General features: G+C 37.5%; 1 protein-coding gene across 1 annotated transcript in view; it reads right to left on the bottom strand.

Moving 5' to 3' along the window:
* Window positions 1-13,155, bottom strand: part of ATXN10 (ataxin 10) — a 104,600-nt gene that overhangs the window by 61,492 nt on the left and 29,953 nt on the right. Inside the window, 1 exon segment of the mRNA XM_075760418.1 lies at window positions 1,794-1,874. Within this exon segment, the coding sequence (XP_075616533.1) occupies window positions 1,794-1,874 (81 nt within the window).

The following is a 13,155-nucleotide window of genomic DNA, read 5'->3' as shown; positions in this document are numbered from 1 at the left end:
CCCAATGCGGCAACTCTTGCGGTGAAGGCTCCTTGTCTCGTTTTGAAACAATGAATTCCCTATGCTTTGGTTTATACGGTTACTTTTTTCTCCAGTTAATGACAGTCAAAATGTTTTTATCTGAATTGGATTTGTCTCCTCACATATCTCAAAAGAATGCATTCTTAAATATGCTAACAGTATATAGGAAGATGCCACGGCAGGGTTTTCTTCTATAGGTCAGACGCAAAAGGACTATTTCTATACCACTTCCGTATGTTTGACAGTAAATTAATCAGTATTAAATTCATAATAAACTGCGCTGTGATTGTGTTTTTGAAAAGCTTGAGTTTACTTGATTTGCAGAACTCTTTGGATTGATAATAAATTCAGTGAATACGCTGTGACTAGCCATCCCACATGTGAACATCCATATGACGCCTACACCAAAAGCCTTTCAGTCAAGGCAGCTGATTACCATCCGTAGCATGGTACGTGCAACAAATCCAGCTGAGACCTTTCTAGAAACTGATTACATCTATTGCTTTAAGTACAACAGAACACCCTAACCCAGTCCTGGCTGTCCTCAAGGGAATTACAAAAACATACAAACTACCATTCACGACATCCACCAGAAGAATTAAACCTAGCCCATTCACTTAAAACAGTCTTTCCCGCTAACTGGTTAAGGAGCCCCTACCTCTAGGCACAGTAAGCACACAGCTCATATTCATTCCCACTTGGTCAGCCTGAATAAAGGAGAAAGACAGTATTCCCCTCCTTATCGTTCCCATCCCTTGTTTTCCATCCTGTACCTATATATTAATGATATTTTATCTATGGTTCTCAACCTATCATATACTCTTTTTTTGCCTGTCATCCCCCTTGTTTCTTTATAATCTCTGATTAGTGTCTGAATCCCCATTTGTAGTAACACTGTGGCTTTAGTCACAGCAGAAAACACAGGAAAGAAAAACAACATTAAGGGACAGTTTTGTTTACTGCTTTGTCTTTCACCTGCAAAAACTGTAAGGGTGAATAGAGAACAAAGTAGCCACGTTGAATATATCAACAAGATCACAAGATCTTCAAGCAGCTGGAGGAGTGGCAGAATATAGTACAGGTTTTCCAAAAGTTGATTATTCTAACTTAAAATAATTTATTTTCCACCATTCTTTGTTAAAGCAATTGTAAATAAGCATTGTCCTGGTTACAGCAATGGCCATTTCCAATCAAACGGCCAAACATGTTTACATTTACTCAAATGCTTGAAAGATAACTAGCTAGTTTCTTTCAAGGTGAAGGTTTGTTGAAGCATTTTACATTTTCAGTAGCAGAAATACTAAAAGATTAAGTAATCATGGGCATCTGCACATCTACGTTTTTTAGGTTCTTCTAACCAGTATCAGAAACACTTCCAACTTTAGTAAAGGCTTCCTTTTAATTTCTTGAAATTACAACAGACTCCTGACAGACAAACAGCTGAGGACATTTCAAATACAGCTGTAAAACACTGCAGGGTGTGGTGCTTTTATGAAATCAAGACACAGGCATGAAATCTTGTCTTTTTTTTTTTTGAAGTATTTCTTTACCGAGTAATGGCGCCAACCTGGATTCTGCAACCCTACATAAATCACTGCCAGTTGTGGCTAAGCTGTAATGTTAACCAACCAATTTAAAACCATTACTGACATAGAAACATGTATTTAGAGATTTTGTGCCAACTATGAAACCACACAGTTTTTCAATCATGTGAACAGGATACTCTATATGGAATGCTAAATACTAAAAGCCACATTGGTTTTTGGGGTTACCTTTCTTGATTGCTCAGTTTGGCATAGAGGGCTTTTACCAACACTGGACATTTCAGCAAATGGTCTGTAACAATCAAGAACCTAAAGAAAAAAAAAAAATGTTACTGGTGCTACAAAAACAGCATCTAGATTTACTCCAAATGGTGTTGGTTTTTACTTGTAGATGACCATGTGACATGCTTCTGGTCCTATTTGCTGATAGATACAAATTGTCACAAAATAATTGCACATTGTTCTGCCGTATTTTTCCTAATACAGCAATGGCCATTTCCCATCAATTCAGCACACTTTTATTCAAATGCTTGAAGGAAAGCTGGTTAGAGTCTTTTGCCAGTTATACAAAAGGCACACCACAATTCAAATAACAAAACACTCATCCAATTGTTTATGCATTTCAGCAAAAAGCCAAAAGTTCAAGCTTGAAAACTATTATGCTCTTCATCACAATGCTCTTTTTAAGCCCACCAGCCAAAAAGTGCCCAAATAATTTCTCTTTAAAGAAAAATTTCTAACAAAGCATCAAAGCAAAGGGGAACTTCTTTGCCAGATGCAAGACAGGAAAACACTGTTCTCAACTTACAAAACATACCCTCCTTGTGTAATAGGAACCTAAGCTGATAACCAAACCTGACTCCTTGCTTTATGAGGCAGGTAGGTATGGTCACTCTACCCTTGTGCTAATGCCAGTATTTACACTGATCACTTTCCCGAGCACCATTCACAGCAGCAAATAGCAGATGCTAGTCACCTAATTTCAGCCCAGACGTGTAGTCTCAGCATTATGAGAAAAACAAAGTATGTACAAATATTTTTCTCCTCAAATTACATTCCTAGGAGTACTGATAGCATTATATATGCTGCATAGGCATATGCATACTAAACTATGCATTTTTAAAGCAGAGTGTCTATCTACTAAGTATAAAATAATTACAAGTAAAATCTCAGGGCATCCTCTGAGCTGATGAAGCTACTGAGAAAGAACAGCTAAAATAATATGAAAACCAAGCCATTTCAATATTCCCCCCACCTCCTCCCTTCACTTTGCTGAAAGCCTTTTATTTTCTGTATCCATAATCCACTACACAGCTAACAGGAAGATCACATAGAAGCCTTCCAGCTGCAACAAAGTATTTTTTGGACAAATACTCAATGACTATTGGAGAAACAAGAGAACAAGAGGTTCGAAAGATTAATAGCTATTATATTTCTAACGGTAACTATGGACTTAGCCAGCAACTGGTTCAGTTACTGTAAACTAGACAATTTTAAGAGGGGGAGGGAGAAGAAAAGCTATTTTGTGCTGTGCTTTTTTTTACTGATATTTGTATGCATATTCAAGGAAAAAAAAAATTGTACAGGCACAGGGAATCATCAGCTTAAAATTGGCATTCTGAGCAGTGTAGCATTGATTCAAGAGTTTCTCAACAAAAATTTGAACCTACAAACTTCCCCAAAGTCAACAGCCCAAACATTCCAACTGAGCAGCGCAGACTCAGCCGTAACAACCAAATCAAGCCATCAGCAGGGCAGTCAAAGGGAACGCTTCCACAGTTCCTGAACCAACAATTCACAGCGTACGAGCTATCCACAATTAAACCTTCATAATGGTAACAGTTGACTTCATTTTTTTAAGGATTTGAGCAGAAGCAAAGGCTTTTATCTGGAGCTGCAAAAGAAAAAAAAGCATAATAATCGGAGTTGTGCAGAACACAGTACTTGGCCTCATAACACACAAAGTTCAGCTGACAATGAATTATGGTAAGAGAACATTGAAGGAGACAATCTGAAGCCTGATTTTTCAATTTTGCAGTTGGGACTATGAATTTAAATCTTAATTTTCATGAATAACATTACTTTGAGGTAATCTTGACTATTTGCTTCGTACTTAAAAAGCGATCGATAACTATCACATAAAGATCTAACGCTACTAGGTGCACGTTAGTGATTACTGTTGCAAAGTGGAAGATCTGTATTCTAGTCGTTACCTGGGTCTACACTCTCGTGTTTATTCACACACATCTTTCACGTTCTGTGGACTAGACCTCTACTGCTTGAGGAGCCTGCAGTATTTCAGGATAACGTTTCTGCTTATAAAAAAGAGCGTAGATTTCTGTATATGCTTCTTACCCTTTTAATTTCATGACATGATGTAACACCTCAGAAATTTCTGCTTCAGTATTTAAGTTTCTCTTTTACCTTATCCACTTCCTGCATTACTGTATCATAAAGAATAGAGCACTAGCATATTCTACAGGATCATCACCAAGAGATAACAGAAGAATTAGTAGGGGAATAAAGCACTTTCAACTCTTGCTACCATGCCCAGAAATGTTGGTGGTAGTTAAGCAAGGAAGCAGCAAATTAAATTTAACATATTTAGTCCTCAGTTCTCCTGTTTTTCATTTGGGGCAGGGGAGAAGAAGAAAAGTAAGACCATCCACAAGTCTGAAATAAAAAAAGACATTCAGTTTTGGGTTACTGACTGAATATGGCATTTCAGATGCACACAAAAGGCTTCGGTAGTAGATTTAAACTCTCTTTGGGGGCCAACAGCAGAACCACTGGGATAAACTGAGGACCACTGTAATTTAGTGAAGGAAATGGTGAAAATTAAAGTTGTTATGCAAGTGTAGCACAGTAACAAATGAACAGTGTTAAATAGGCCAATTTTCTTGACTTAAAAAATTGTTTGGCTAAAATCCTAAAAAAAAATAAAAATCAAGTGCTTATACAGTAGATAAATACAGGAGGAGATGTTCAGTTTAAAGACTTTACAATAGCACAAGGGCTGCATTGTACCAAATTGAACTTGAGAAGCAGCCAAGATGAAATGGTATAAGCTACATTTGCGCTCAGTATATTCCAAATGACCACTAAGCTTGCTCCAATCAAAGCCGGGTGTAAGCAATCAACTTCATCATCAAATGTCATGCTCCATATTAAGTTGATTTGATCCCATTAACAAGTTTAGAGAACAGTGTGCTCGGTCTCAGAAAATGAGGAAGGAAAGCCCCATAAATGTTTCAGAAGAAAGAAAAAGACATGGTGATTCTCTGTTTGATCAGCAAACTTCTCTTCTGATCTCATAACCAAAAGCATTTTTCATCATTCTACAATAATGCCACTCTATCCAAAATATTTAGTAAGATGAAATAGCTATTTTTACTGTAGTTTAGCAAAGATAACAAATCATCTAAATTTTGAAGAATAAAGAGAAGAAAATTTAGACAGTTAACCTTTCAAAGCCATATCACCAGCCTTTCTAGATGCTAAAAAAGCAATATGCCTCAGGAGGATTTGTTTGGGACCAGAACATATTTTAGAAGCAGAAGTTTTTTTGTCCTTGCACAAGAATATAAGCACCTTACCAAAACTTTCTAAAAAACAATTACAAGTATAAAGCTATTTAATAACAAATGGAACACATGTGCTGTCAAAGATCTCTAGAAACTAGATAATTCATCCCAAACACCAGCACTTCTCACTCAAAAGAAGAATAAGGAAACACATTTCCGTATTTAAGGCTCAACCCCAAGTATCAAGCAGCCCAATACTCCTCTCTTGAGCTGAATCAAGCACAACAGTGAACATGCTTCCATCTTCAAAAGGCATTACCCATAGTGAATGCATCCTCCTGACAGACCACGATACTGTCCACCAAGTCAACTCTCAGGTCTGGAAGACTGAGTTCAGATTATCTATAATATTTCTCTGATTCAGAAGACATTTCCATTCCATTTGATAGCTACATCTGAAAGGCACTAAAGAGAGATTTATTTTTACTTACGTGAAAAGTTGAAATAATTTTTTTCTGAAGAACTACCAAGAAAAAACTGGAAGATTATTGGCAACACAATCACTTCCTGCTCCCCCTTCTCCACAAAATATACAAGAACAAAGAGGTGACAAGATAAATAAATGTGCAAGGCTGGGCTTTGAAAGATTGAGGAAAGCTGTGCCAATACACTACTACTGCAAATAGAAAGTAGAAGCTACTCAGATCTCTACAATTAAGGAAACTTTTCCAATTGTCAGTACTATTTAAAACCACAGTTGAACTTGGAACCTGCAACGTAACTCCAACTTTCCTGGAATTAAAAATAAGAAATACTTTCTGGAGAGCTGAAGAAGGGGGTGGGGGACACCCTAAACTGTCAGAGAAGAGACGGAGTTGCCAGCCCAAAATGAAAAAGAGAAAAAAAACAGAAAAAGAAAAAAAGGTAACATTTTCTGGTTTCTCCACCACGTGGATACCAATAAGCAACAAGCGCTCTACTGAGGAGTTCCATCTTTGCCTTTAAAATCTGTACCCATGGGGGAGACTCCTTGCCACAGGACCACTAGTTTCTGTCCACACTTCTTTCCATAAGTCAGGACAAAATAACCAAAGGCAAAAAATGGGGAGAGGGAGCCCCACATCCTAAACTTTACAGTCATCATTGAGCTGTGGTTTCAAAAAGTGGATGTTCAGAAAATCTTACTTCCATTGCCAAACAGCTGACCACACTCTTAATATCGTTCTTCTGGAAGCCAAAAGGCATATTACGCCTCTTATTTTAAAATGGAGGATTTTTGTTCCTTGCTCTTCAGGAATCAAAAATACAACCTGTTTTTTTCTTTCCATAGTAGCTACATTGCCCCATGCACACTCTTGGAAAACTGATGACACAAGCTATACTCTCATCTCTAATGGAACCACTGAAGTATTTCTAAAATAAACAGCTTTTAGAATACACATTGGTCTCGGTTAGGATAAATTATAATGTAATTTTGTACTACTTTTTCCTAATTATTTTACAAAACACATATGTTTGCAGGTTCAATATTTGAAAATAGATCTCATGTGGCATTCTGTACTGGTTTCTCTTCTAAACACAGTAGCTTCTAGAGTGTGTGACACACTTTTCTGCTGTTGATTAATACAAACCCGAAAGGGAGTGGATGTGTGGGGAAACCACAGAGGAATGACTTTTTAAAGGCTCCACAACTTTCCAGAGCCTAAGGCATAGTTCTCTGCATGTTTTAAGAAAAAGCTGTTAGGAAAAAAAAAAAAAAAAAAAAAAAAGAGGCAGGCAGTGCTTGGCAAGTCTTTTCATCATACTGCACATATGACAGGGGATACTGCTTGCGCTCTCTTCTTCCTTTGAAACTGCAAGGGAGCTTGTTACAGAGGACTCTTCAGACTTTGGTAGTAGTCACACAGAAACAGAGCAAGCAGGAAATACATTTCAGTTACTGAACAGTGTATTCCAGCTTTGTTTCCTAAAGGAAGGATATGTCCAATTCCCAGATAGCACCCTTGGGTAGGCAGCAGCTGTTGAAAGAAAGCAGCACTGGAAAAAGAGTATCAGCTTATGGAGTAAGTATATTTGCTTACATGTTTAAGGTGTGTTCAACTTAATATGTCAACACTTCAGAAGAATTACATCATCATACCGTTACGGAGGTATACTGGAAAGATGGAAGATACACAGAAAATAAATTGTCATCTCACAAGGACATGAAAACCATGCTCATCCCTTTGAATGGAAACAGAAGAAGGGGCAGAGGAAGCAGAACCAAAAGATGCATTAATGCAGAAAGACCAATCACAGTTTAAGAGACAGATCTTCTGCTGTTAGGGAACAGATAGAAAGGAATTAAGAACCCTAAAAGAAAAAAAAAAAAAAAAAATCACAAGAGGGTAGAAGCAACAGGACTGAAGTTGAGATATTTAAAAACTTTCATGTGCAAGGAAGTATTTTAGAGGGAATGCTAATCCACAACTACGATCACGAGCAGAGCAAGCTGGAAGCAATGATCATAACCAATGCCTGAAACGGCGAGCCTACATTAAAGGGCAAGGTCTCAGGACAAGATAGGACAGGAACCCATGCACCAGGCCATAGCAGCATGGAAGTTTTTCACCAAAGTTACAGGGTATTAATTCTTAAGCTAATAGCTTAGATAGTAGCTGCATGTTGCAAAGAATACATTTTCTAGAAGACAACTGCACAGCAAAGAACCGTCAAGGAGATAGGATCATTTAATTAGCGTATGCCATAAATCAAACCAAAGAAAGGAAACTAACTTGTTTCTGCAGACCCAGTGTCTTTGCAAAGACATACGCTTTGAAGTATATTCTGTAAACATCATACTCCTTGAAACTTTCTCAGAGCAGCAAGCTCTGGGCACTCTTTGCAAGCCCAACTACAGATCCAAACATTCAGGACAAGACAGGTAAGTTGCAACGGCTTTCCATCCTGAAAACTTCCAGTTTCTTCTTGCCATAAGATTTTAGCCAAAAGCTACAAAACAAAGGGGTATACAGCCAGTCAGACAATGTTTCGTTGGAGATACACAATCTGCCTCCTCAGATCCCTGCTCTTGGGAGTTCCACCAGCAGCAGCAACCACCTCAGAAGAGCTCCTAGTATTCAAGATTAACTGCTAGCCTGAAACAAGTTCAGGAGCTGTGTTGACTAGAGTTTAGAGGCAGTTTAAAAAATACATTGTCTAATAAATGTTAATTAATACTATTTTAAAATGCCACTCAGCATCTAGCATTAAAGATGGCAAAGGTAGCACCATTTAAAAAAAAATCTTGGAGCTGTTTAGAGGATCAAGCTTCTAAAAGAGAAAGGGAAGGAGCTATCAGTTCTTAAATCAAGGGAATATTTATTAAACGTGTGAATTACATCTGCAGCTTCACAGATTTCAGAGATAGAAGCATTTCTGATGCTTACAAGTAATCACAAGCTTAATGAAATCAGTCTTCAGACCATCTGGTCTGGATAAACAGGTATGATCATACAAGGACTGAATACAAAATTTGTGACCAGGGCATTCCTTATAAAACAGACTTCCTTCTTAAATTTATTAACTATTTCCTTAGCTTATAGCATGCCACAGAAAATACTTAATAGAAAGTGTATCACTCATGAAGACACACTTAGGTGTGCATCACAGCACTGTAACCTCCCTTTCTTTCAAGTTCTGAGGCAATTTTTGTTATTCTGTCAATCTACAAACATGTTTTAAAAATGCATCAGTGCTTATAGTCTCCAAATCTCATTATGCTGATCTGCAAAATAGCTCTCCTCTGCTTCAAAAACTGCTTAGATGGCTTGGCTTTCCATCACAGATTAGATTCAGAAGTTGCTAAACTGAGGCTGTATCTCCTACAACCGACCCCTCTCAGGAAGCATAGCCAACACTTCAGCCATTCCCTGTTCCCCAACAGGAGATCCTTGTCTTCTACCAAACATCTCATGATTCAAGTAGTAGGCAAATTAACAGGAACATTCCAGAAAGCTAGGTCCTGCCTTTAGAGACGCTTCCTCTGCTCTCTTCACTGGGAGAGGGGTTTATGGCAGACAGAAGAGGAATTGCAAAAGGTCCACTACCCGACCAGCTGCTTCTAAAAAAAGGAGCTCTGAAAAACTGCTCAGAATAAATCTCAGATTTCCTCTGACAAAGCCTTCTCCCTACAGAACTACTGTGAGACTGGAGGGAGAAGCAAAAGGCGTCACACTTGGAAAGAAGTTCCTCCTGAACCTTCCCTAAGGACTTTTTCAGCTTGGAGATGGAAAACTGGACTCTAAACATGAATGTGGAATCATGATCAGAGGAGGAGTTGCCATTAAACAAAAATAAAAGATTTTAAAGATCAGTGAAGATTATGGGTGAAGAGTAGAAATCCCAACATTGCTAGCTGAATGGAGTACTGAGGACGCCATGGGAGAGACTACAGTTCAGCCAATGGCCTTAAATCCAAATATTTGTCCTGGACGTCCTCTCTCTGTCCTAACGGTTCATGGCAGCAAACTGCAAAAATAAATTGAGCATCCTAAGTGTTTATTTGTGGAATTCATTGGACACTAGCTTAGAGAAACATTAAGTTATAAATTTCAGTGCAAAAGGAATAAAATTGTGAATAAAAGTTTTGCCTATAACCAAAACATGCCTGGTTATTCAAAGATTTTCAATACCTAAAAGCAGCATTTGACAGCAAGAAAGTCCAGCCAAGATGAATAAACACTTGTGGCATTCACTTTTTATTCGGTGTAATATGAAACCAGATGCTCCAGCTGAGAGACAAGAAGGTAGGCAGGAATTAAGTAATATTTTTAACTTTACAAGTAAGAACATCTTAATTTCAGTCACTTGTGAGTCCAGCAGTGAGCATCACCTCCTGGAAGAAGAATAGTTTGTATTTCGGCTCTGTCATATAACGCCGTAACAGCCGCTTAAAAATGGTTGCTGTGCACTTCGTTAGCTGGGGCGCAAAGGACCCAGATCTTTAGAACAGAGTACTGGCTCTGTTGCAAATACCGCGGCTATGTAAATTCATTTAAGCAATCCTAGTGTATGTACTTCAGTGAGAGCTGAAGTACAGCTCCAAATTTTCAATGAATTGCTGACAAATATTTTTTCTACAGTCCAGCCAGAGAGGCATCCAAAGCTTACCTTCGGACTTCATAAGAAAAGGACAGAAATCTTTTCAAACATTTTTACATGACTGTGTCTCCACACATACTCTTCCCTATCAGAAAGTAACATAGTTACTCGATGAGGGGAAAAAAAGAAAGAAGTGCTTTAGTAATGAACCAAGAATTAGTTCAAACCAGGAAGATTGTATGCAATGACAAAAATGGACACCGAAGCAAGAGCAGCAATACACCAGAGTCCAAACTTATCTAAACATTATGCTCAAAACAAAAATGACTGGCGTCTGTCTTTCACACACCTAACTGCAGAAAATTGCAATTCATACAATATCCAAAAATGTTTTAGAAACAGGAAGGCTCTAATGAAAGAATAGCTACTATAAGCACACAAAACACTTCAAAAGTTGTCCTAAAGAGACAGCATTACATGTCAGGAACAACACTGACCCAAGGGCAAAGCTTCACTTTTCATTTATCATTGTCAAAAAACCCCGAAACTTTCTTATACCCAAGGCAAGAATCTTCAACTTCCATCAGCCAAAGTAGATAACACCACTTCTACCAAAATAAGAAATCCTGTTTATTGTTCAGCTTTTCTGTTCCAGCAAAGTATACGTTAGGAAGCAATTTCTGGACACTGCTTGCTCTGTCTGATCAGAGGAACTGAGCAGGACTTTATGCTACTAAATGGAGAGTGGTGAAAAGTTCACAGGTTTCCTACAGAAACTAGATGCAGCGTGGCTGGCATCAGTAGAGCTTTCCCCTAAGCTCGGAGAACCGGCAGAGAAAACTGCTCGAGTAGGCAGGACACGAGAACTGGCTAGCTGCTTCCCACTGCTCAGCAATAGGAAAAAAGAAAGCAAGCAAGCAACAGAAGGTATTATCACACATTAAACAATTGTATCCATCCACATTTATCTCACAGTAGAAGGATTAGTGATAATAAAAAAACCCAAGTTTTCAGACACAACTCAAGACTACCCTCAAAACAAACCAATTCTATTTGGTTTTTTTTCCCTAGAATATTAGAAAACTGTTTGGGCTGGGAGGTTCAGCTGTATGACTTCAGGTGTAGTACTCAAACTCTCTTACAATATGAGCTCTACAAATGGAAAAATGATAGAAATAAGGAATGGTACACACTAGAAGATTTTCCACTGAAAATATGAAAAATACGCCTCTTACACCAACCTTTTTTTTTTTTTTTTTAAAAAATAAAGTATGTGAAAACCTTACTTTCATATCTCCCCCTCTACACCAGTAGACCAAAGATACTACATATACTGCAATATATAAAAATCACACTTTCTTTCAGGATGGAAATCACTTTTTAAAAAAAAAAATAAAATCTAATATGAAGATGAACATATTTTGCCATATTAAATTACCCTCAGCCGTAACAAATACTATCTCACAATAAGAACAGATTAACATGAGGAAGAATCAGAGAGGTAAATGTGTTTCTTGAAATGGGAGATACAAGAAAATGGAGAATTAGAAAAGCAAATGAAGTGAGGATCAAGAAATGGGGGGAAATAGATGAATCACAAAAAGGTTCTAAAGCTACAAAGAAACAGAAAATCGTCCCTTTCTAGCAAGGAATTATTTTTTCACTTACAATGTCATACTGTTTGAATTCGCATTCAATGCTTGATACTGCACTGTTGCAATATACTGTTTGGTTTAAATTTTGCACTTGTGAATGCACTTCACCTGTGTTGACTTGAAAATAATGCCAACATTATTGAAAGATTTCCATTTATAATTCAGTTCAAGATGATGGTATAAAATGACAAGAAACTTGTACTACAAATTCATTACTTTTTCAACTGGCAAAACTGATAGGGAGCTTTGAGATTTAACTAGCCAGTGTTTAAGTATATGAAAGAAAACCAAATATAGCATTTTCTTAATGCCTGGAAGATAATCCAACGCTTTTTTGTATATTCCCTGTAGAGGAACTCAGCATTCTGACAGAAATTAGAGGGCAACATTGTGTAGCTGCCTTATGGGAGGACTACGATTACTCTTTTCTACCCACCTCTTTTCCTTCATCATGGTCATATATCTTGTACAGAAGTTTGCCCTTTTTGACTTTCAAGACTATTCTGAAGAGAGACCATTTCCCACCCACATCAAACATCCATAGTGGAGGTAAGACATTTTCATCCTAACATCAACAACAGAATGCACTTCAGACTAGAAAGATCAGGGAAAATTGATACCTTGGCGTTTATTTGGATGCTGTATTTATTCTGCAATTACCTTCAAAAATATAAATTTAACAACATGATAACATCTTCCAGCTCTCCCTGACTCTCATATCTCAGTCCAAAATACATTTCAGTATATCTTCAATGCATAAAGAAAATGAAGGACAATCAAGACACAGATACCCGAAAAAACAGTCTTTCACATCTGTTTTATATTGACAGATGCCAAAACTAAAGACTCAGTTTGTCACTTTTGAAATACAAGTCTGGTCCACCTGACTCTGAAGCTTTAAGTTTGCTTTCTGAAAACTATTTATGTCCTAGAGCAAATTGACCTGGTTATGAGAAAAGCCTAGCCACAAACAAATTTAAACTCATTTTTTCAGTACAATAGCAAACTATTAAATGACATTTTCTTTTCATTCAATCATCTTAACTCTGTTTAGAGACTTTCCAAATAACTAGTAAAACCCCGACAATTCTTCCTAATTTAAATTTGAATTTAAACACGACCTTCAAAAGAAGGCTAGGAAAAACACACAGACTATCCTTTTTCCCCCCTTAGAATGCATCATGCAACAATTAACTGAATGTATATCCCTGCTGATGCAGGGCCAGAAACATTTCTCAAATGTATTAACTGACAACAAATTTACAAAACAGCTATTAGAAAAAAGTACAAAAGCTCAATGGAATAAAACCACTGATTAGGTGTTCTTAA

This window comes from Balearica regulorum, chromosome 1, assembly GCF_011004875.1.
Source record: "Balearica regulorum gibbericeps isolate bBalReg1 chromosome 1, bBalReg1.pri, whole genome shotgun sequence".
NCBI lineage: Eukaryota > Metazoa > Chordata > Aves > Gruiformes > Gruidae > Balearica > Balearica regulorum.
Note: the sequence above shows the minus strand (reverse complement) of the source record. Positions and strands in the feature narration are given on the sequence as shown.